Below are 25,106 nucleotides of genomic sequence, written 5' to 3' on the forward strand. Positions count from 1 at the left end.
AATAAGCATACCTACGGATACCAGAACCTCCTTCCGAAAAGCACTTCCTCACTGACCTTAAATACTGCGAGAATGAGTGGAGGGTTCGTGAGACCAGGGGTCAAAACCCTTCTACTTCATCTGAAGGGAAAGTTCGAGCAATAGGGCCATAGATGGGAATTCTGAGAACCCAGGGGTCATACCTGAACCGCCATCAGCACCTGTGGCAAAGAGGCCAAGATACCAGCCATTTGAGGATGAGTTATTAGCCGATGACTTTCAGAATCTTAGGACAGTCACTTACGTCTCCGATGATGAAAGGAACAATAGGACCTTCATTATAGTGTTGGGTGGGGTCCAGGTTGTACCAGGGTTACATGGGGATGATGATGATGAGCCACCTCCACTAGAGGATATACCAGTTGAGGAAGAGGACCCTGCTGAGAATGAAGACCCTGTTGAGGATGAGAATCCTGTTCAGAGAGATCCATGAGAGGATCCCATTGAGGAGGAGGATCCCATTGAGGAGGAGGATCCCATTGAGGAGGAGGATCCCATTGAGGAGGAGGATCCCATTGAGGAAGAAGACCCCGAGGAAGACCAAGGACCCATACTAGAGGATATATTCTTTGAGGACGGCGAGCCTGAGGCAGATGAGATTGACCTTGATGGGGGATGGAGGATTCTGGATCAGAGGATGAAGCTCACCCTTGCCCATAGTTCTTTTGAGCATATATGTAGGATTAGGATTTTTGTTTTATTTTGATCGTTTTTGTTCATTTGTTAGTTAGGATAATAAGGCTTGCATGCCGATTAGGGAGTAACATTATTTGATTTATATATATATATATGTATTTCTTTACAAATATTACATTCCCATTTTCAATAATAGTGCATAGTTATCTTTTATTGTTAATTGTGCATCTTATTTTGGATGATTGTAATGCAAGTCAGTACAGACTTAAAGGTGTTCGCAATATATGTTTATATGTTAAATGTGTATTCGTTGAATAAGTTAAAACAAAAATTATGTGTAAGTCACTGAAATAGCTACTATGTTAATTTCAGCGCAGAATGGTTCGATCGGGAGGCGCCCCTGAACCTCTCTTAAATCGAGCAATCGATACGTGACCTAGTACAGATTACGCCAACTTAGCCCAAGGTCACAGCCGGGATGGGACCTATCTGAAAAAGTGGCCCGTAGGAACCCACCTATACTAAATGGAAAAGGGGGACCTGAAGAGTTGGAAACTGGGTTGGGGAATTTGATAAGCTTTTCTTCACCCTATCCTGTCCTGACGAGAAAACGTGCCCTTAGCTAGTTACTATCTGCAGGGGGATGCCCATTTCTGGTGGACCCAGGCTAAGGACAACCTTCAAGCCAACCGGGTTTCGGGTGGGAAACTTTTAAAAAGGCCCTAAGAGACAAGTACTACCCTCCGTATCTTAAGAAACAAAAAGCCCAGGAGTTTATGATGCTGGAGCAAGGGACCATGTCTGTAGAGGAATATTACCGAAAATTTATCGAACTGATGAGGTTTGCCCCAGAGATTGCCCCTACTGAGGAGGCTAAAGCCTCACGTTTTGAATTGGGACTTACCCTTGACCTGCAGGGTAGACTGGGGGGAGATACATTCACCTCTCTGGACCATGTGTTTGGCAAAGCTGCCCACCTTTATGCTATCAGGAAAAGGGAGGAAGGGGGTAAGCTTGGCGAGAAACGTAAGGATAACCCAAACCCTGAGGGCCAAAGTTTGAGAAAAAGCACAACGGGAACCAGAAAATCAAAACCCTCGGAGGAATTTTGGTAAGGGACCCAATAATAACCCTAACCCCAACAACAACAACAACAACCGCAATAACAACACCAATAACCGCAGACCTGAGCGTGTATATCGGTGTAGAAAGTGCCCAACAACCTCCTGGTAAGGATTGTGAGGGTAACAAGGTTGAATGCCGGGAATGTGGGAAGATGGGCATAGAGCCTATGAATGCTATTCGAAAAACAAGCTAAACCCCAATGGCCAAAGGAAGGGAACTATGGGGACAAGCCCCGAAACGGAAATGGTAACGGGAATGGTAACGGGGGAGGTAATTACAATGGGAATTCTAACTATTCCAAGCCCGCTACCAACACCAGCAACCAAGTCTCTAATGAACAATGCAACTAGTTCCCAAGATAAGGGCAAAGGGAAGCTGTACATGATGACGGCTAGAGAAGAAGAGGCTCGTAGAGACGTTGTCACGGGTACATTTTCTATCAACTCCACTCCTGTTAAAGTTTTATTTGATTCTGGAGCATCCTTGTCATTTATTGCCCATGCAACTGTTAGAAATTTAACATTGGTCGAGTCTGAGTCGATTTCTATGCCTATAGTCATTCCATCTGGGGAGACTGTTAATTGTTCTAAAAGATTCCTAAAAGTGCCATTAAAGATAGGTGAGGGATACTTTCCCTCTGATCTGATAGAGTTTAACTTATCAAACCTAGATATCATTCTGGGGATGGATTGGCTTGGGAAGTACAGGCTAAGATAGATTGCGATGCGAAAAAGTGGAACTAAAGGACCCTTCGGGGAAAAGAGTGTCATATAGGAGAATACCTCGAGAACCAGGAATTAAAGTTATCAATGCGTTACAACTTAAGAACTACGTAGACAAGGGTTGGCCCCTATTTATGTGTTCAGTGAGAAGATGGAGGATGATCCGTTAAGGCCTGAAGATGTGCCCATAGTCCGAGAATTCCAGGATGTCTTTCCTGAGGAAATACCTGGTATGCCTCCAAGGAGAGATGTAGAGTTCACCGTTGACCTAGTACCTGGGACTGGACCCATTTCGAAAGCCCCTATCGGATGGCTCCGGCAGAAATGAATGAGTTAAAGAACCAGTTAGAGGAACTCTAGACAAAGGGTATATTAGACCTAGCATGTCGCCATGGGGAGCACCCGTCTATTTGTGAAAAAGAAGGATGGTAGCTTGAGGTTATGTATAGACTACCGGGAGTTGAACAATGTCACTGTGAAAAACAAGTATCCATTACCTAGGATTGATGATTTGTTCGACCAACTTCAGGGTGCGGGGATGTTCTCCAAAATCGACTTAAGGTCTGGTTACCATCAGTTGAGGATTGTTGATCATGATATACCTAAGACTGCCTTTCGAACCAGATATGGCCACTATGAGTTTACGGTTATGCCTTTTGGGTTAACCAATGCACCTGCAGTTTTCATGGACCTTATGAATAGAATTTTCCGACCCTACCTAGACAAATTCGTCGTGGTATTCATAGACGATATCCTGATCTATTCTAAGAACAAGGAGGAACATGAGGATCATTTGAGGTCATTTTGCAGACACTTAGGGACAACCAACTAATGCAAAGTTTTCGAAATGTGAATTTTGGTTGGAAAGAGTGTCATTTTTGGGTCATTTTATCTCTAAGGAGGGTGTATCAGTCGATCCTGCGAAAATCAAAGCCGTGAGTGAATGGCCTACCCCAAAGAATGTCACGGATATAGAAGTTTCTTGGGTTTAGCCGGTTACTATAGGAGATTTGTGAAAGACTTCTCCAAAATAGCAAAACCTATGACAAACCTGATGAAGAAGGATTGTAGGTTTACCTGGAATGAGGACAGTGAGAAGGCCTTCCAAAACTCAAAGAAGGTTAACCTCAGCCCCTGTCCTAACCTTGCCTAAGGGAACGAAGGATATGATGTGTATAGTGATGCATCCAAAAATGGGTTGGGTTGTGTTCTGATGCAAAACGGGAAAGTTATAGCTTATGCGTCCCGACAGTTGAAGCCATATGAAGTCAATTACCCAACACATGACCTAGAATTGGCCGCCATAGTATTTGCACTCAAAATCTGGAGACACTACCTCTATGGGTAACCTGCCGTATCTTCACCGATCACAAAAGCCTTAAATATATCTTCACCCAGAAAGACCTCAACATGAGGCAGCGCAGATGGTTAGAGCTCATCAAGGACTATGACTTAGACATCCAATACCATGAGGGTAAAGCCAACGTTGTTGCTGATGCGTTAAGTCGCAAGTCTAGCCATAGCCTGAATACATTAGTCGTTGCCGACAAACTTTGTGAGGAATTCTCTAGACTTCAGATAGAAGTTGTTCATGAAGGGGAGGTAGAAAGATTGCTGAGTGCCCTAACCATCGAACCTAACTTCCTAGAAGAGATAAGGGCGAGTCAACCTGGGGATGTGAAACTTGAGCGAGTCAAGGCAAAGCTTAAGGAGGGCAAAGCAGAGGGGTTTGCGATCCATGAGGATGGAAGCATACGATATAAGGGTAGGTGGTGCGTGCCACAAAAGTGTGAAGAGCTGAAACAAAAGATAATGAGCGAGGGTCATAACACGACGTATTCTGTCCACCCAGGGGGAGATAAGTTGTATAAGGACCTCAAGAAGATGTTTTGGTGGCCTGGTATGAAGAGAGCAGTAGCTGAGTTTGTTTCCAAATGCTTAACATGCCAGAAAGTCAAAAGTGAACACAAGAGACCTCAGGGAAAGATTCAACCCTTAGACATTCCGACATGGAAATGGGACTCGATATCCATGGACTTCGTTGTCGCCTTACCTAGGAGTCGGGGAGGCAATAATACCATTTGGGTGATAGTGGATAGACTAACCAAGACAGCAAGGTTCATACCTATGAAAGATACGTGGAGTATGGAAGCCTTAGCCAAGGCTTATGTGAAAAATGTCATTCGATTGCATGGAGTACCCACAAGTATAGTATCAGATCGAGACTCTCGATTCCTGTCGAATTTCTGGAAAAAGGTCCAGGAAGCATTTGGTAGTGAGCTATTAATGAGTACAGCCTTTCACCCAGCTACCGATGGTCAAACGAACGAACTATTCAGACCTTAGAGGACATGTTGCGAGCATGTGCTTTAGAATACCAAGGGTCATGGGAAGACCATTTGGACCTCATAGAATTCTCATACAACAACAGCTACCATGCTAGTATTAAGATGGCACCATTTGAAGCTTGTACGGGAGAAAGTGTCGTAGCCCTTTGTGTTGGAACGACATCAGTGAGACTGTAGTGTTAGGACCTGAATGATTCAAGAGACGATGGATCAAGTGCGAGTCATTCAAGAAAAGATTAAGACTGCACAGGACAGGCAAAAATCCTATGCGGACCAGAAGCGAAGGGACAAAATTTCGAAGTTGGGGAAAAAGTGTGCTTAAGGTCCCCAATGAAAGGAGTGATGCGATTCGGGAAAAAGGGGAAGCTAAGCCCTAAGTTCATAGGACCCTATGAGATACTGGCGAGGGTAGGGAAAGTTGCTTATCGCCTGGATTTACCCAACGACTTAGAAAGGGTCCATAACGTGTTTCACGTATCCCAACTCCGGAGATACGTACCTGATGCGTCACATGTCCTTGAACCTGAAAACGTAGAGATAGACGAAACTTTGTCCTATGAGGAGAAACCTGTCCAGATCCTAGACCGCAAAGTGCGAAGTACGAGGAATAAGGACGTCAGAATTGTCAAGTGTTGTGGAGAAATCAAACTACCGAGGAAGCCACATGGGAAGCCGAAGATGCAATGCGTCTGAAGTACCCTGAGCTTTTCCAAGAGGTACGTGAGTTACGGGGACGTAACTTTTCTTTTAAGGGGGGAAGAATGCGATAGAATTTCGCGCTTTCACCCTAAAGTATGTTAATTATGTTAGTTATGTTAATTATGTTAGTTATATGCTAGTTATGTGTGAAAACTGCTTATCTATTGTGTGAACGTTAGAAAACGCTTGTGAAATTTGGGACTTAGAAGTGCAAAAGATCGTCGTTAAGACGGGCTACCTCAAAGTTTCGGGACGAAACTTCTTTTAAGGGGGAAGCCTGTAATACTCCGTATTTTTAGTATAATTTCGTACTAATTAAGAAAATATAAAAGAATTAATAAAAAGGTATTTTAATTTATTTACAAATTAATAGGAATAAATTATTGTTAATAGAATTGTTAGGCATTTTCGGAGTTTTAAAAGAGTAACCTAATCTTACTTGACCTAGGGTTACTACCTTTTGAAGGGAGTATAAAAAGAAAAGGAGAGGGAATTTCAGAAAACCCTAAACCCTTCTTCTCCCTCTCCTCAGCCGACTTTCTTCTCCCTCTCTCTCTCCTTAGCCGATCTCTCTCTTCTCTCTCCTCAGATTTCTTCCTCTCTCTGATCTTCTCTCAATCTCTCGCTGCTCTTCCTCTCGTCTCCTCCCTCTCGTCGTCGGTGTGCGTGGTGCGGTAGGAGTTCGTCGAGGGTTTGGTGCGATTTCCGACGAGAGTATTCGAGAAGTTTCGGTGTGAAGGAGTTCGAGGTTGTGCGATTTCAGGCGAGGTTTGGTCGAAGGGTCGAAGGTTCGTGCGGTGTGTCGAGGTTTTCGTCCGTGGTTTCGTGCGGCGTGTGTGTGGTTCGAGTGTTGCGACGAGGGTCGCGGTGTTCGAGGGTTGTGCGCGAGGCTGCTGTGTTTGCGCGAAGATCGGGTCGTACGGGTGTGCTGCGCGACATACCTGGAATTGTGCGAACCAGCGAGGCTGGTGCGGGTGTCCGTGGGCGACGAGCGAAGCCTGGCGAGGCTGCTGTGCGCACGTGTGGTGTGGTATTTCGGTCGCCGGAGTTCTTTCGCCGGCAAATTTAGCGGTATACCCTATTATGTACCTAAAATATTATATCAGTTTTATTACTTATATTTACTGTTTTCATTATTACGTAAGGTTTGTAATTAATAATTAGTAATTAGAGTGTTTAGTAAATTATTAGATTGTTTAACTAGTTAAGTTATTATTCTGTTTTAAGTTGCATTCTGGTTAGGTTTGTAATTGGAATAAGATAAAAGTAGGAGACGTGTGTATTATTATTAGTTACAATTATTATCGTTTCATGGGTGACTTGTTTCACGGAACCTGACTTTGGGACTTATGACTTACTTTTGGACATATGACTTACCTTTGGGACTTATGACTTACTTTTGGACATATGACTTACCTTTGGACATATGACTAAATTCTGGACATAAGACAGGTTGGACTTATGACCTTTTCGGATTGGTAAAATAGTGGACTAATGTTACTAACTAACTTAGTTACTCACTAACGCTGACTTCTAAAAGACGTTAAATTCACTAGATTAGAATTATAACGAAAGTTCTGGAATAAGGTTTTAACTATTTTAATTCGAATCGTTAGATCGTTATGGTCTTAGTACGTAGTAGTTGATAGTGTTATCAAGACGTAACACTAAAGCTTTGTTTTAACGATTTAGGTCCCAATTTCATAAGCGGCTCGTTCTATTAAGTCAGCGAAAATTCTCCGCTACAAGGTACGTACGCGTACCAGTTTACTTTCAAAGCTTAGTATCATGATTAGGTTGCAGTTCATGTTATTGGAACCTAGTACCATGATAGGGAACATTTGATTGTGATTATTTGGTTAGACGTTTATAACGTGAAATCAATATGATGCATTGAAATATGTTGCAATGAAATGCGAAGTTCTATCGTAGTGTAACATCAGCATTATTAATCTGATCTATAGGTAACAAGAGTGTTACCAGAGATAAGATTGAGTTTGGTAATTAAGAGAGCATGTAAATGACTCCTTAAAGTTATAAAAGAATGGTTGGTATTAAAAGAAGATTATGGCGATACTTGTAGTTGGATTCCCTACAAGTATAGAACAATGAGGGAGTGTGGACTTGTCCTACACTCCTACGCAGGCCTACTGTGACGACAGTAGTGTCCTTATATTTTGATAACTCAAGTAGGCGGAAGGTTCCGTTCGATCTTGGGGGTATGCATACTAAGGTGATGGGTGTGAGACGGAACAAAACCGTATTTGCATTTCATCTAACCAAGTGGTCTATTAAGGATTCAGTAGCCCGTATGATTCTAGTAAGATGACGGTGCCCGTTCGATGCCAAATAATGAAAGATTAAAGAATGTGAGATATTGTAATTTCATATATTAGTCTGTAAGGTGTGCATCATTTATGTTCATATAGTTTCAATGGTTTATTACGTACTCAACATAGCTGACTCTGTGTGTTATTATGTGTTTGTTGTCCTGTGATGAACCATTGACACTTCAATGGGGAGCAGACTAGGTGAGCTGGTGCTGCTGCATGATATCAAGCATAAGGGGGCTAGTTTGTAGTTTGAAGTTAAACTTTTGGTTTAAGTATTACTGAATTTTATAGAACTTTGTTACATGGTTTGAGTTTGAATAAAGAGGGGTCAACTATGATTCCCGAGTTGTATTTACATTTTCTATTCCGCTGCAATTTGGTTTTGAGACAATGAATTTGAGTTACCATATTTCTAATTATGCCTTGCATTCCATCGCGGCGGTAACACTCCCAAAGTCGATGCGACGTAGCATTAGACGTGTATGGATTTTGGGGGTGTTACATATTGGACCTTATTGAAACTTATTAGACCTTATTGGCCCTGATTGAAACTTATTAGACCTTATTGGACCTGATTGAAACTTATTATATCTTACTGGACCTGATTGAAACTTATTATACCTTATTGGACCTGATTGAAACTTATTTGACCTTATTAGACAAAAACATTGACCATGAATAACATAAATATTACCACTAACGTAAATACTATCCCTCAAAATTTTTTATGGAGTAATAATTATTATAATTCGTCCTTTAAAAAATAATGATTATTAATTATCTCTTATGATAATTAATTTAACAAAAAAATTACTATTTATATATTTGCCTATACATAACTTTCACCACTAATATATCTAATAGTCTTGTTTTGATTTTATAAAACACTAGTAGAAAATCAAAAATGAATTAACATTTATTGCTAACAAGTTAAAATTGGCACATATAAAAAATTCTCACTTCACTTTTATTAATGTGAAGGTAAGTAGATAGCATTAACTCATTCCTTCATTTCTTCTCCTTTCATTTATGTGAATGTACTCGAAGATAAAAAAAAAACAAAAAGAAAGAGAAAAAATTGCTCAAAATCACCGTAGCTTTGCATGACATTGCTTCATTCATTTCTTCTCCTTTCTTCTCCTTTCTTCCTTATGTTTTTTTTCTTTTTTTTTGCTTTTCTCCAATACTCCATTAGAGACACAAACACGAATATGTAGATACCTCGGGCTAAAATTGCAAATGAAATATGGTTGGATGTTGGTGAAGAAAACGTATTGATTGAAGAGGATGATGTAGAAAATGAAGAAAGATACTCCGATGAAAAAAAAATACTCCAATGATGATAATGAAGCAATCAATTGATAAAATTTATATCTTTATTTCATTGTTATTAGTAACGAAAACATGTTATCTCTAGTTATTTAAAGACGAATTGCAAAATATTGTAATTATAATAATTATTATTATCGTTAACCTTAATTATTGGATCATGATTATAATATTATTTAATAGCAATATGAATAATCAAATAATAGACAATAATACAAGTATAATACTATACATTATGGTACTTTAATAAAAAATTCTAATAAAACTAATCAGCTAATAGTAATATGAATAATAAAATAATAAACATAATACAAATAAATAATAAAATAATAGACATAATACAAATAAAGAATAAAAATAATAGACCCTAATACAAGTATAATATTATATAATCATTGTGGTACTTTAATTAAAATTCTAATAATAACATAATCAACTAATAGTGATATGAAATTATGAATAACAAAATAATGGACAATAATACAAATGTTTATTAAACATTGACTATTTGGACCTTATTGGACCTTATTAGACCTGATTGGAACTTATTGGACCTTATTAGACCTGATTGTAACTTATTGGACCTGATTGAAACTTATTGCACATGATTGGAACTTATTGGACCTTATTAGACCTTATTGGAACTTATTGCCCTTATTAGACCTTATTGCAACTTATCTGAACTTATTGGACCTGAAACTTAATTTTTTAAGTTGAACAGAACGCACCCTAAATGGGTGAGCATGTGATCAAAATAGAAGAGAGAAAGTAAAACATGTTTTTTATACCCAACCAATGAGATTGAATAAACATTAAATGAGGGTATCAAAAATCCATGTGGAAAGGTGGAGAAAGAGGGTAAAAAGTGATGTTAAAAAATGCAAACAAGGAAAATAAAAACAATACATTGGGACACACAAAATGAAATATAGGAACTACCAAATGGGACGGACGGAATAACATTTATGATTTTTTTCCCGATATATAACTACTCTTTATTTAATTTATTATGTGCCCTTATAACTAGTTTTACTTTTTACTCAACTAATAGACCGTCAGACAGTCTTTCAAAGATTTCGGGAAAGAAAATTGTTAAGCATCATTCTAAAATTTCTTAAAATCGCTCCATAGCACACTTGAAAATGCAATTTTACCCTTAAATTTCTCTTTCATCCTCACCATCACTGAAATCCTCTCACTACCACCACCACACACACAACCACCACCGAAACCACGCAAACCACCACATAAAACAAGCAAACCACCAAGGAAACCAACAAAAAATTTGCTCCCCCACCACTGAAACATCCTGCTAGCACGTTTCCTTCATGGCTGGAACGTAGAGGTGAGTATAGGCCAGGTTCAGGCCAAGCCAAGCCTTAAAAAATTGCTCAATAGTCGAACCGGGCTATAAAATTATGCCCAAACCCGCTCAAAAATCGGGTCGGATCGAGTCAATGCTGGGCTTTTTTGATAAGCTTTACTGGAACGTCCTAGCCGGACATTCCGATGGAGGAGGAGAGGAATTTTATTTTTTTGGTTTCTGCGGCTTGCTCGTGGGGGTTGCAGGGTTGGGGGCTGCAGGATTGGGGGTTGCTAGTGGGGGTGGGGGTGGGGTGGGGGTGGAGGGAGGTGGTAGGGGCTACTGATGTAACACCCCGACCTGGTGTTTAATTTTTAAGGATATTATAACTAATGGGTGGTGGAAAGGGTGATTGTGGGGATGAAAGTGGTGGCAGGAGGTGGTGATTTGGAAAAAGAAAAGAGAAAAATATGAGTAAAATCGACAATATTTAATGAGATCGGAGCGATTTTAAGAAATTTTGGGACGATATTTAGCATTTAGATTGCGAAATAACAAAAGAAATAGGCTGTCACAGTCATAAATCACACATAGTCACGCGAATTAATCCTCTAATCGATATCTTCGTCGTTAAGAACATAAACTTCCTACAGTTCTCAACTCATCCAATTGAAACTCTCATCCCCTCCACAACTCTTTCTCTCTCCTCCATCATCTTGTGCACAAAACAATGGCGTCAAGATGCGAAATCTTCTGTGAAATCATATGTGCTTTATTGCTCCCTCCTCTCGGCGTCTTCTTCCGCCATGGTTGTTGCAGCGTAAGTTCTTTCACTCTTCCAAAATTCATCAACTAATCAAACTCAAACTGAATTTTAAAATCAGATTCTATTTCCTGAAATTGATTAAATTTTGAATTCTTGATGATGATTTTGAAAATTTGCAGCTTGAATTTTGCATATGCTTGGTGTTGACAATCTTAGGGTACATACCTGGAATGATCTACGCTATTTACGTAATCGTCGCTGTTGATCGTGATCGATGGTACAGAGATGACGGCTATTATTATCGCGTTTCATAGATTAATTATGATTTTGTGAATTCCTTATCTCTGATCTTCTAGATCTGATTTTGTATCGTTGAATTGCTGTATCAATACTGTATTTACATTCTTTTAAATCTTGAGCTTTGATTGACTTTACTGTTGATTGATTTGTGAAAATTAATATGGTATATGTATTGAAATTGGACAGTTTTTTTTTTTCCGATGATGTTTTACTTTGTTGTTACTTACTGATTCATCTCTCTACTAACATGGCTACATATTTAGTCATCTGTTTTTTGAACACCGGCGTATGTAATACACACGTTATATTGTTAGTTTTTAGCCTTTTAGATGCTTGATATTGTTGTAATCGTTATCACTTGTAAAATTTGGTTTGAAATTTGAATTACAATTGTGATTTTGGGTACTTGGACAATTGGACAATTGGACAATTTTGGACAAGCTAATCTAGGTGCTTGATATTGTCGCTATTATTATCACATGTTTGATTTAGTTTAAAATTTTGAGTTGCAATTGCGCTTTTGGGTACTTCAAAAAAGTGTGGGGTTCACGGTCATGAGAGAAGAGTATTGTTGTTTTTGCATCACTAGTTTGGGACTTTGGGCAACACAAGATGTATAATAGCGACAATATCAAGCACCTATATCAAGTAAATAGTGAAAGTAAATGCATCTATAATGTATGAGGGTTTAGGATGCAAATGTATCAATCATTCAATCCCCATAGGGCTATTTTGGGGGGTAGAAACCCATTATTCTACCCCCATACGCTCAAGGATTTTTGCTTTGTTGAGTTGGACTAACTTAACTTGTGAAATGTTTCTTTTTAGCAGGATATTTTTTCTTACCATTATCATCAAAAGTTGTATACTAAAGTACTTATATGTTCTTCGAATGCTTAAGAAAACAAAGAGTCACCATTCAGGAAGCGTTTGTCGCCAATTTCCACCGCTCACATCGAACAATCCTAATTTCCACCGCTCACTTAGTATTACATTGAACAATCCCTAGTCATATAGAGAGACATCAAAGAACACTTTGGGCTTTATTTATGAAGCTTGATGTTAGTGGACAAAAATTGTTTAATTTTAGGTTACTCAGAAGGTATAGTATGACTATTGCAAGCAAAACCCTCCAAAAGGAAAAGCTCACATAGAGTCACTTGATTTGACTATGGTTAGCTCTCTTTGTCAATCTTACTAATAAAGGCTTAAAGATAGCTTGTTTGTTTAGGATGGTGATGAGTTTGTTGAGGATCAATCCTCATGAGTCATGATCAGGTCTAGCAAATCTAGTAGCACCGAAATCTGTTTGGAAAGGATTGGAGAATGAAAGATCGTCGAAGGGAAATAGGTTAGGAAGGGAAGAAGAGAAATTGGACATCGAAAGGAAAGGTGGGGGGGTTTTAAGGAATTTTCTAGGAGTAAATGTTTAGAGGAGGAAGTGGAAGAGTTTGAAGATAGATTCAAGGGAAGGAGATGCTGAAGAGGGAGAAAGAGGAAATAATTACGTTAGTTCATCATTGATTAAAAAAGTAATTATGTAATGAACAAATTGACATGAAACATGTTATCACAAATATATTTTGCACTCCTTTAAAAATAGAATATGATAAGTGTTACAATCACGTATTCACGTGTGAAGAAAAAAATCTAAACAAATCATTATACATATTAAGAATCTAATACAATCACATGTTGTATGGACATAAGGACATTACTAGATAACTATATAAATTGTAAGACAACATAAAGTTAATGGCTAAATTGTTATTTTTCATAGTTGAGGTTGCAAGTTCACTATATAAAAAACACGACTCACTACACATGACATATTACTAGCTTAAAATATATTTTAATATAAACTAGTTTGTAGATCTGGGCTATGACCCAAGTACTTATAGTTTTCATTATTAATAATTTACTTTATAATGATTTCACAAAACATCATTTGATTTAGTGACCAAGATCGACTTTAGTATATAAAATTGGAGGTCATGCGATCAAATCCTATACAATGCCTTTATTATTTTTTCATTGTATATGGATCATATATGGTAAAACAACCTAAAAAAGAGCGCCAAATGTTACCGTTCATTGTTTAGTACCGATGGATTGATCAACTTTTTCATAACAAAACATGCTCATCAAAATTTATAGGTGTTCTTATCCACACCTATTTTGATTGCTAATTTTGCTCATTTTGGAGATATAGAAGAGTATAAAACTATAAATATAGAAAGTAAAAACCACACAAATTCAATCCCAATTCTGCACCCTATTTCCACTTATAAAAAGCAGTTAGTCCTTCATTTTAGACGGTTAAAAGCATTTCCCCTAAAAATGAACTCAACCGAGTTAACCCAAAACTCGGACTGGGCCGAGTTAACTCACGAGTGCTTAATCAACATCTTATCACGTCTGCCATTAGAGGACAGATGGAAAGGACCCATGCTTGTCTGCAAGCCATGGATGGAAGCTTGCAAAGACCCTTCTCTTAACACCGAGCTCGATCTCGATCCTTACTTCGAATCGTCCACTGAGTCAACTCGGTGGTGGACTCCCGAGTTTCAGAGGAAGATCGACGCGATTCTCGTTTCTGTTATTTATTGGAGTTGTGGCACGTTGACTCGGGTCTGTGTTCGACATTGCTCTGATCACTCTCTCGTTCTTGCTGCTCAAAGGTTTGATTATATTTTTGGTATTTTGAGTCGAATATATATAATACTCCCTCCGTCCCAAAATATAGTTGTCGTTGCGTTTTTTATGGTCTAACTATGTTAGTATGTACTATGTCAGTTGTGAATCGGCTATCTTTGTTACTTATTTTGAACTTTTACGCTTATCAATGCATATTTTGAACATTGGAAATCCATTCATTAATTAGTAAGATTATTAAAAAATTTAATTTAACATTATGAAAGAGTCAATGTATTGCATTTCTTTAGGAATGGAGGAGGAATTATATGATTATTTGATGGGTTTTTTTGGTGGGTTCGGTTCGATTCTGGGTGGTAGAATTGGAATAGGTAAGGGGTTGATTGAGTGATCCTAAGGGTTGCCGACCTTCTTACTATTAAATTTTCATTGATTATAAATATATTAAAATATTATTTTTATCAAACTTCTCCCCTCATTTATTACATAAATGTCAAATATTGCATTATACTGTGTCTAACAGGGTTGACAACCTTAAGGGTAACTCGAACATTTTCCCAAATTGGGTGATGCAAAACGGAAATTTGTTGGAAAAGAGTTAGTGGTAATACTTTTTCATAGGATTTCTACATCTTGCCTACTCTAGGATTTGAATGATCTATGGATGAATTGAAGATCATATGTTGAATTTTATGAAAAATTGGCTTTGATTGTGAATTTAGGTACAAATTCAGCTGGATTATTTGGTAGTTGCTGTAATTGGTTTTTGATATGTTGTACATGATGCCATTGGTGACTATTGTGTGACATTATGAACTTCAATCTCACATTTGCTAAGTCTCCATGTTTCAGAAGTAAAAATCACATATAGTTGCTCCATGTATTCAAAAATGAGAATTACATGTAGTTGCTCCATGTATTCATAATATACTTGTCACTTTGCTTGATGTGCCAGTATCTTGATTCCTGACCACTAGTTGGTGAATAGGATGAAGGATCACAATTCACAATCGAAGTAAAAGTTGCAATATGTCTATTGGAAAGGAATTATGTAATACCCTACTTTAGGTTTTTCTTACTAGCATATTCTTTTTGAGACTAAGATGAGAAGTATTATGAAACAAATATAGTAGTAGTAGTATGGAGGGACATTCTTTGTTAAGCAGCTAGATATCTTGTATGTAAATTGTACTAGTGGGCTATGACCAATGCAGCTTTAAGCTTATGGTTGAATATTTGGATAATGAGCTAGCTATATTTGGCAATATAGTCGATTTCCTTAGTAGTTTGTTACTTTGTTCAACATACTTGAGGAAACAATATTGAAACACACACGAGTAGCTCATGACTGAGGTTTGGAGCTAAGGTATGAGAATAATTATTCTTAGGAGCTGTTACAGGACGAATCTTGATGAAGTAGTTCTAATGGATGATTACCTCAACTAATCAAAGATACTTGGTTTGCCCGCTTAGGAGTTTGCATTAGAATTTCATATTTCTTTTGGTTGAGATAGTCTGAATAGGATTTGAAATTGCTAATATTTGAGGTTGTTGCAAGGATCACAATTCTAAGTTCATGCAGGGGTTACTTTGCTTTCATTCATTTACGGTAAAGGCTTGTGACTTAGGGACCTTGTTTCCTTTGGATGCGTGTCACATTTAAGTATAATGATTGTCATTCAGGCAATTATGCAGAACAAAATTTATGTGGAGTCCTCTGCAACCAAAAAATCGAAGAAATTCAGATGGAGTATTGCGGGTTTAGCTTAGGAATGGAATATCATCCTCTTTTAAACTTCACACAATGAGTCTGGGGCTTTTCTACTGACAAAATGTTTGGTGAATGGGAAAGGGTTAACAGGGTTATATATGGGACTTGGGAGTGGGATGTTGGGATATTGGGATATTGGGATATAGACCTCTTTATTCCCAATCCTAACCCGTTTTTTCCACTTCCATGAACAAACACAGGATTTTAAATCCCGAGTCCTGATCCCTGATTTTCGATCCCCCATCAACTTATTTGGGAAAACATGCCCGCCTGAAGGTCCTAGGTCATTGCCAGATCTCTTTGATTGTTATTTGCTATAAGAAATTGCTAGATGTATCGTGGGATGCATATTATATAGGTTTAAATCTCAGTCATATGTTAACTGAATCTTCTTCCACGCGATTTAACAATTGCAATACATAATGAACACAGTATATATATACTGGTTATATGCATTTGATGCGAATTGTTTTGAGTAATTGTTTACCTATCTTCAGATGCCCAAAACTTGAGATTCTTTCAATCAAATGCAGTCAGAGTGTCTCTGATGATGCTCTGATTGAGGTGGCCAAAAGGTGTCCTATGCTGAAAGAACTAGATATTAGCTACTGCCATGAGATATCTCATGAATCTATATCATCAATTGGAAGAAACTGTCCTGGTCTGAAGGTATTAAAACGCAACTTCATGAATTGGCTGGACCCTTCTCAGCATAAGAATATTGTACCAAATGAATACCTCGATGCTTCCCCTCAAGACGGTGATTCTGAAGCTGCTGCCATAGGTAAATTTATGCCTAATGTGGAGCATCTTGAGCTCAAGTTTTCCAAGATGTCCGGTAAAGGCCTTGCTTTGATTTCTGAAGCATGCATAAACCTGGAATATTTAGATCTGTATGGATGTGCAAATTTGACTAGTCGTGATATTGTCAATGCATCCGCAAATTTGAAGAGCTTGAAGATGGTTAAGAAGCCGAACTTCTATATACCAAGATCGGTCTATCACACCGAGAGGTATGGTCATTGGAATTTGTATGATGAACGATTTCAGACTGACGTGTTTAGGATATAAATGTTGGACCCCATATCGCTAGGGGGACAATTCCGACTATTGCTATGTTTTACTAAATACAAATGTGTGTTTGAGTGATTGCTTTGTGACAGAACTCAGCTTAATCTTATGTGTTTTCACAATATTGTTTGTGACAATCTTGTAAAGCTATTCTGGTACTGCTGTTGTAACTTGTATATGTGAAAAAAGTATAATGAATGGTCAAATCTTGTGTTCTGATCATCCAGGTAAGATCATGTTTAAACATTAATTAGATAATGGACATCTCCTTGTAAGATCATGTTTACACACACACACAATAACTAAACGAATGATTTCATTTATGCTCATTCCACATGTACAGATATGTATCTTACTCATATATGTAATCTGTAGAGACTAAAACTCAAAATTCCTCTATGTACTAAGCACTAATCATCCAGAATAAATAAAAAATTACATCAAAAACAATCAAGAAATACTCTTTTTGACGCACTATTTAACCTGGATTTCTCAATATGTATGGTTCTTGGAGTAGGATATATCCCCAATGTGTATCCTAACAAAGGTGCCAACTTCTGGCTCCATGGTGGTGCAACGACCCCTAAAATACCAACCATTGTTAACAACACCCAAAGCTCGACTGCCACCGCCCCCTCCACCGTCGCCAAAAGCCTCAGATATAAGTGCATGGCCCTAAAATATGAGATAATTTTAGGACCTCCTAGGCCTTGAGGGGAGGTGCAAGAGGTCTAAGGTATGCTTTGTTGGTGGGATTTTTTAGGTTTCCTTGTTGAACCTCATCCCATAGGGATTATCCCATAAGGGTTGAGGTGGATCTAAGGTAGATATTGCTATTTTTAGTGTAAAGTGTTAATGTTAATTTATAGTATATTGGTAAAAGGGAAAAAATAATGTAATAATAAAAAATAGCATGTTAGTCGGGATAGTTTGTTTGGCATGTGAAAGTGTGGCATTTTACTTTCTTGTCAATGACCATAACCTCTTTTTTTGCCGCTGAACTTGGAATATGAATGGATGATTGCTCTTCTCAATTCTTTTGATGACAGAAAATTTATACTCTTTATTGACCCATTTTTTACTCCATTTTAAAGGAATTATGAAAGGAGAAATAAAGAGAAAAATAGATACAAAGACCTTTATGTCCAGTACTCTAGTGGTATGGATGTCAATCTCCGAGTTGAGAGTCTAAGGTTCGAATTGAGTAACATTATGTAATAATTATATATTAGTTTTTTTTAAATGGTTAACAAGAGATGTGCGAATAAGTAAAAGTTAATTAGGTCGAAGGGAATCTATATGAAAAATAATAAGTATTTGTATACGACCCATGAGGGAATCACTAAACATATCTATGTGATGTAAAAAAAAATTCTATGAAAAATAAAAGCCTTTCCACAAGGAAAGAAAGTATATTTAGGAAATGGTATCATTAGAACACTTACAAGAGACGTGACGATTTCTAAGGATAAATAAACAATTTCTAATTAAACAACAACATATTCCTAATGTCAATACAATTTTTTTAGAAAATATGGTATTATCATGTTATTCTTATGTGGTGATTCTTTTATATTACTAGAAGAATTACTAAAATATTTTCTAGCAATAATAAACCGTTCCTAGTACCTTTTTTTGAGGGGACCGTTCCTAGTACCTACATATACTTTTTATACAAATTATTATTTTCTAACATTTTTTAATCATATTCTTCTTGTCTTTTTCATAAAAAGATTATTTATTCAATTTTTTCATATTATTGTTTTCCAAATATTATTCTCCAAGACATACTAAAATCTAAATTTGCTAGGAAAATTCTACATGGTAACCCCCAACTTTTAGGTTTTCTACATGCTACCTTTTCTTAACATGGTAGCACTTTTTAAGAATTTTTTATATTTGGTAGCCCTGAACTTTAAGAATTTTTTTACATGGTAGCACTTTTTAAGTGAATTCCGTCACATTGTCGTTAGTTTTATATACATATACAATCTTTCGTAATGTACATAATATTTCTTTTTTTTTTTTGCTAAACATACCACCAATAATATTTTTTTTCAACAAAAATTGTGAGCCCGATTTAGGCATTTATCCCATTAGGCTTACTTTTTTTAATAGATCTTGTAAGTTTCATATGAGATCTTATTAGATTCGTCTTAACATGTCTTACATTTAACTAGTTAAAAGATTTAGTCATACTATCTCGCCACCTCAATCTCATATTAATTACTACAGATTGATTTTTATTTATATGGGTCACTTTGACAAAAAATTTTAACTAATGCTAATTTGTTTCTTTGTAATTGTTACTCTGTGACATTTTACATTATTCACAAATTTCACTTTGATCATTATTTGCGATTTATACGTGAATAAAAACATAGTCATGTGAGATCTTATTAGATTCGTCTTAACATGTGTTTTATTAATATGTACTTTTTAAAATTTTTGCAAACACAAAACTAAAAATATATGTTCTCAAAGTTACGCATTGACATGCGTAAAAAGTATATATTAAAAAGAAACAGAGAAAGTATATGAAAAAAATATTAGTGTATAAGTTGTTCTAAGATTCATCTTAACATATATTATCAACATTAAATATACGAATGGTTAAAATTGTGTATTAGTAAATATATCAGTCGAAATGTTAGAATAATATATGATGAAGAAGTAGGATATTTCAAATGTGTTTATGCACTAGTCCCTCCATCATTTATTATGCATTATCATGGACATACTTTAATATCATAAAGTACATATCAATAAGAATTACTGTAAAAAGTTGACATCTTGTACATTAGTGAAAAACATGGTCAAAGTAATTGAATTTTGACTTTTAAAAACAAGGGTATAAACTAATAAAAGATTCATGGAATAAGACAAGCTTGGACAATAACAAATTGGAAAATGCTACACGCTAGTCCTCAATTTTTAGGTTTTTTATATGGGAGCATTTCTTAATTTTTTTTTGTATTTAATAGCCCGAACATTTAGGTTTTTTACATGGTAGCACTTCTTAAGTGAACCCCATTAAGTTGTCGTTAGTTTTGACATTTATTAGTCTGACAAGCAAATCGAGATTTTTTCAACACCGAAAACGAGTATTTCTGATCAATTTTTTTTGACAATTCCGACATTTAATCTAGCCTTCAGAAATACTCGTTTCATGTGTCGAAAAAGTCTCGATTTGCGTGTCAGATTAATGAAGGTAAAAAATTAGTACTTCAAAAAATTCAATATTTTTTTAAGGTGAGGAAAATTTTCTTATAAGAAGAGGGGAAATTAGGAACCTCTATCACAAGGTAAGGAAGGTCTTACAACCATTAAGCCAAACTTAACATATAACCCACATACCAATATATTATCATAGTGCTATTTTTTTGTTCCAATATTCAACTTTATTAATTAAATTTACTACTTATTTTACTAAATATACTATTTGTTAATCAGTTCATTTTTGGTAACACATGCCACACAAAAACGAATTGTGCGGTCACTAACATCATCATACTCCTTCCTCCTTCCTCAAATATTCGACTTCTTCACCTTCGCTGGCCCCACCTTCATCGCCGCCGCACAGGAATCCAACATCGACATCTCCGTCAAATGGAGGAGATTCAATTGGTTGTTCTTCTCTCTCTCTCACATTCTCTTTTCTTCTTCAGAAAAAATGGAGGTTGACACGTTAACGTACTCGAATGTAGCGCCATTTAGCTTCTCGGAGCTCTGGAAATGCTATCGACAAACTTCGCCGGAGACCGAGTCGCTTGCGAGTCTAAGCTGCGTTGACTCAGGGCCTGTTCTCCCCAGCTTATTATTAATTCAGTTCAATTCAGTTCAGTTCGATTTAGTTTAGTTCAGTTCAACTTTGGACAATACTTTTACTCTCACATATTACTATTCATTTCAGTTCAAATTCAGTCCAGTTCAGTTCAATTCAGTTTAGTTCAGTTCAGCTTTGGACAATACTTTTACTCTCACATATTACTATTCATTTCAGTTCAATTCAATTCAATTCAATTCAATTCAGTTCAGCTGTTTTATGCCGAAGAGAACAAACCCTCAGTCAACGACGAGTCACTGGTGAGTCCTAGTGCTATTGCAGCGTTGAAGGTCTGCTATTTTCTCTCTCATTATGTGGTTTTTCGTTTTTATTTTTGTAAAAGTAACCCCTTATAATTACAAAAAGTAACCCCAACTGAAGCACTACTTTCAATAGAAGTAACCCCTTAGAATTACAAAAAGTAATCCCTACTTTCAGTAGAAGTAACCCCTTAGCATTACAAAAAGTAATTTCTACTTTCAGTAGAAGTAACCTTTTAGCATTACAAAAAGTAATTCTTAATTTCAGTAAAAGTAACTCCTTAACATTACAAAAGTAATCCCTAGTTTCAGTAAAAGTAACCCTTAATTTCACTAAAAGTAACCCTTTAGGATTAGAAAAGTAATCCCTAATTTCAGTAAAAGTAACCCCTTGATATTTGAAAAAGTAACCCCTAGTTCAATAAAAGTAATATCTTAGTATTAGAGAAAAAAACCTAAATGCAACAAAAGTAACCTCCTGTTATAAAAAGTAATCTCTATAAAAAGTAATATCTTAGTATTAGAAAACGATATTGTTGATTGGGAGGAAGAAGGCGCTGAAGAAGAGGAAGCACGAGTTGAACTTGGATTAGTGGGGAGATTATGGAGTGATAGAAATATCAATATGAATGCCTTTATGACAACAATGAAAAATGTGTGGCAGCCGAAGCATGGGATGGACATTAGTAGCGTGGGGAAGAATATGTATGTTTTTCAATTTTATCACTGGAAAGACAAAGCAAGGGTTTTGGAAGACCAACCATGGCATTTTGACAGGCATGCTTTGGTGCTCGGCGAAATCCAAGGTAATAAAAAACCCTCTGACGTACAATTGTATGGCCTTCCTTTGTGGGTTAGGGTTTATAACCTACCTTTTAAAGGTAGGTTGAATCAAAAAAACGTGCAATCTGTGGGAAATAAAATTGGTGCTGTTATTAAAATTGATGACTCGACCTCCAGGGGGATTGACAAATCCATTCGTATTAGAATAATGGTCGATATTCGTAAACCTTTAATTCAATCTGTTACGCTTAAACTGAGGGGTGGAGTAGAAGAAAGTTTTGACGTGAAATATGAAAAACTACCCATCTATTGTTTCTTCTGTGGAAAAATTGGTCATGGAACAAAAGATTGTGATGATAGTAGAGAAGAGGATTCCCCGGAGAAGAAATATGGTCCTTGGCTCAAAGCCTCACCCTGGCGTATTTTCAAAAATGAGATGTATGAAGGCGGTACTGAAAAAGGAAGGGCAAAGTGTGCTAGGAGGCTTTTTACCACCAAACCAAAAAATTTGCACCTGATGGAGAATAATAAGAATGTTCAGGAAGTCATCTCAAAACTCCAAGTAGTAGAGTTAAGAGATGAGGTGAATAGAGAAAATAATATAGGAGTAGAAAGTGATCCTGACAAAGGAGGGAAAAAAGTAGGAAAACTTTTTGAAAATAAGGGGGATGAGGACGGACATCACAGAGATAGCAGGGAAGGAGGTGAACTGGAGAGCGAGGGAGGTAAGCTCAATGGTGTATTGAAAAAAAAGAAATGGTGCCAAGTTCACAGACAAGAGAATGGAGTTCACAATCTGCAGGAGACCATAGTGGGGAAAAAACGAGAGGCTATAGAAATGAGAGAGAGTACAGGAGAGCCTTTGGAGGTGGAGGCTTTGCACATTCCAAAGAAGTGGGGAGTGGATGTTTCCATGCTGGGAAAGTATCAGGAGCAGCAGCAAATCCAAGAAGTGACGGGCCCCACTGAAAGGGCGCTTCCGGACCAATGAAGTACATCATGAGCTGGACCTGCAGAGGTTTGGGGACACCTCATGCAGTAAACGCGCTTCGGCGCACAATGATTATTGAAAGTCCTCAAATTGTTTTCTTATCGGAGACTAGATTAAAGAAGCATGAGATGGAACGAGTGAAGCAAAGAATGAATTTTGAGAATATGTTAGTAGTGGAGTGTAGTGGGGAGGGTCGTCGTAGGAGTGGTGGTTTAGCTCTGTTCTGGAAGGAGTTTAAGGTTTCCATTCAATCTTTTTCTCTAAATCATATTGATGTGGTTATAGATAATGCAGCTATGGGGGAATGGAGATTCACAGGTATTTACGGACATCCGAAGGATGTGAATAAGCACAAAACGGGTCTTTTACTGAAACAATTGAAGAATGATGAAGGTATGCCATGGGTTTGCGGTGGTGATTTTAACTTGATGTTGGTCTCGACAGAGAAGAAAGGAGGCAATGACTTTGATGAAAATTATGCAGACATGTTCCGGGATGCCTTGAGATGGTGTAGTCTCTCGGACTTGGGTTTTATTGGTCATATGTTTACATGGTCAAACAACCGAGGAGGTGAAAAAAATGTTCAAGAAAGGTTAGACAGATACGTTGCTAATGAAGCGTGGAAAGAACGTTTCCCGGGTTCCTTTGTATCTCATCTGGAAAAGAGAAGGTCAGATCATCTCCCTCTCTTACTCTGTATGAATAAAGGGGTTACAAAATGCCCTCCTCACCGAAAGTGTCGGCTGTATAGATTTGAGGAAATGTGGACTAGAGAAGAAGCGTGCCAAGAGAAAATTATTGAAGGATGGAGCAAAGAGGGGGATATAAGCTTAAAGCTAGCTGCTACAACAAATAAATTGAGGAGCTGGAGTCGTGAAAAATTTGGTAGCTTTGCAAAAATGATGAGAACGTGCAGATCAAGAATGGAAAAACTGATGGAAGAAGAACAAACTGATGAAGTTATTGCGGAGATGCGTGCTTTAGATAGCAGAATGGATGATTTGGAGGCCAGTGAAGAAATCTATTGGAAACAGCGAAGTCGGCAAAGTTGGCTTCAACATGGGGACAAAAACTCGAAATTTTTTCATGCGAAAGCAAAGCAAAGAATGGCGAGAAATTAGATTGATACTATAAAAGATGCAGCAGGGAATGGATATGAAGAAGAGGAGCAAATTACGGAAGTTTTTGTTAATTATTTTGAAGAGCTCTTCCATACAGGAGGGCAAGTAGACCCTTTGGTGGTAACACCCTTGGTGCAGACCCTTATCACCTCCGACATGGCAGGATAGTTGACTGAAAAGTTCCATGATGATGAGGTTCGCGACGCATTATCTCAGATGCATCCCACAAAATCCCCAGGTCCGGATGGGAAGTGTGCGCAATTTTACCAGAAATACTGGAATGTGGTAGGCGAGGAGGTGGTCCGCAAAGTGCTGGAAATCCTGAATGAAGGTGGGGAAATTGATGGTTTCAACCAGACATATATCGCTCTCATCCCGAAAAAGAAAAAATGTGAGACCCCGGCAGATTTCAGACCCATTAGTTTATGCAACGTGCTGTACAAGATAGTGGCGAAGGTACTGGCAAACAGGTTAAAAAAAGTTCTCCCTTTTATCATCCATGAATCTCAGAGTGGCTTTGTTCCAGGGCGACTTATTACTGATAACATCTTGGTTGCTTATGAATGTTTCCATTATTTGAGAAAAAAGAAGAAAGGTAAAATGGGGTATTTGGGGTTAAAGTTAGATATGAGCAAGGCATATGACCGGGTAGAATGGAGTTTTCTTGAACAAATGATGCAAAAATTGGGTTTCCCGACTGAGTTTATTAATTTGATTATGAAGTGCGTCTCCTCTGCTTCATTTTCAATCTTAGTAAACGGCCAGCCATCCCGGGAATTCAAGACTAGTAGGGGCCTTCGACAGGGGGACCCTCTCTCTCCCTTTTTGTTCATCATGTGTGCTGAAGGTTTGTCTGCCCTTTTAAGAGAGGCGGAGAGGAAAAAAGATATCCATGGAGTTAAGGTGGGGAGGCGAGTTGATCCAATTACTCATCTTTTTTTTTGCGGATGACAGCCTCTTATTTGTTAGAGCTACGGAGGATGAAGTGGAAAATGTGAAGGAAATTCTTGCAAACTATGAGTTAGCTT

The 25,106-nt window shown here is 37.5% G+C and overlaps 2 protein-coding genes across 2 annotated transcripts; both read left to right on the forward strand.

The window, feature by feature from the left end:
• The first annotated feature begins 11,125 nt into the window (after positions 1–11,125).
• Positions 11,126–11,795, forward strand: LOC104901712 (hydrophobic protein OSR8). The gene is made up of 2 exons (XM_010689311.4): positions 11,126–11,354; positions 11,480–11,795. The coding sequence occupies exons 1-2, from the start codon at positions 11,265–11,267 to the stop codon at positions 11,612–11,614; spliced, it is 225 nt and encodes a 74-aa protein (XP_010687613.1). The 5' UTR covers positions 11,126–11,264; the 3' UTR covers positions 11,615–11,795.
• A 2,056-nt stretch (positions 11,796–13,851) lies between these two features.
• LOC104901713 (F-box protein SKIP1) lies at positions 13,852–17,319 on the forward strand. The gene is made up of 2 exons (XM_010689312.4): positions 13,852–14,281; positions 16,524–17,319. The coding sequence occupies exons 1-2, from the start codon at positions 13,941–13,943 to the stop codon at positions 17,095–17,097; spliced, it is 915 nt and encodes a 304-aa protein (XP_010687614.1). The 5' UTR covers positions 13,852–13,940; the 3' UTR covers positions 17,098–17,319.
• Positions 17,320–25,106: the final 7,787 nt, after the last annotated feature.

This window comes from Beta vulgaris, chromosome 8 (genome assembly GCF_026745355.1).
Source record: "Beta vulgaris subsp. vulgaris cultivar EL10 chromosome 8, EL10.2, whole genome shotgun sequence".
Taxonomy (NCBI): Eukaryota; Viridiplantae; Streptophyta; class Magnoliopsida; order Caryophyllales; family Amaranthaceae; genus Beta; species Beta vulgaris.

Coding starts and splice junctions, on each gene's coding strand:
- LOC104901713 (XM_010689312.4), top strand. CDS start 13,941: ATGAACTCAACCGAGTTAACCCAAAACTCGGACTGGGCCGAGTTAACT. Junction 14,282..16,523: donor CTCGTTCTTGCTGCTCAAAG/GTTTGATTATAT, acceptor ACCTATCTTCAG/ATGCCCAAAACTTGAGATTC.
- LOC104901712 (XM_010689311.4), top strand. CDS start 11,265: ATGGCGTCAAGATGCGAAATCTTCTGTGAAATCATATGTGCTTTATTG. Junction 11,355..11,479: donor TCCGCCATGGTTGTTGCAGC/GTAAGTTCTTTC, acceptor GAAAATTTGCAG/CTTGAATTTTGCATATGCTT.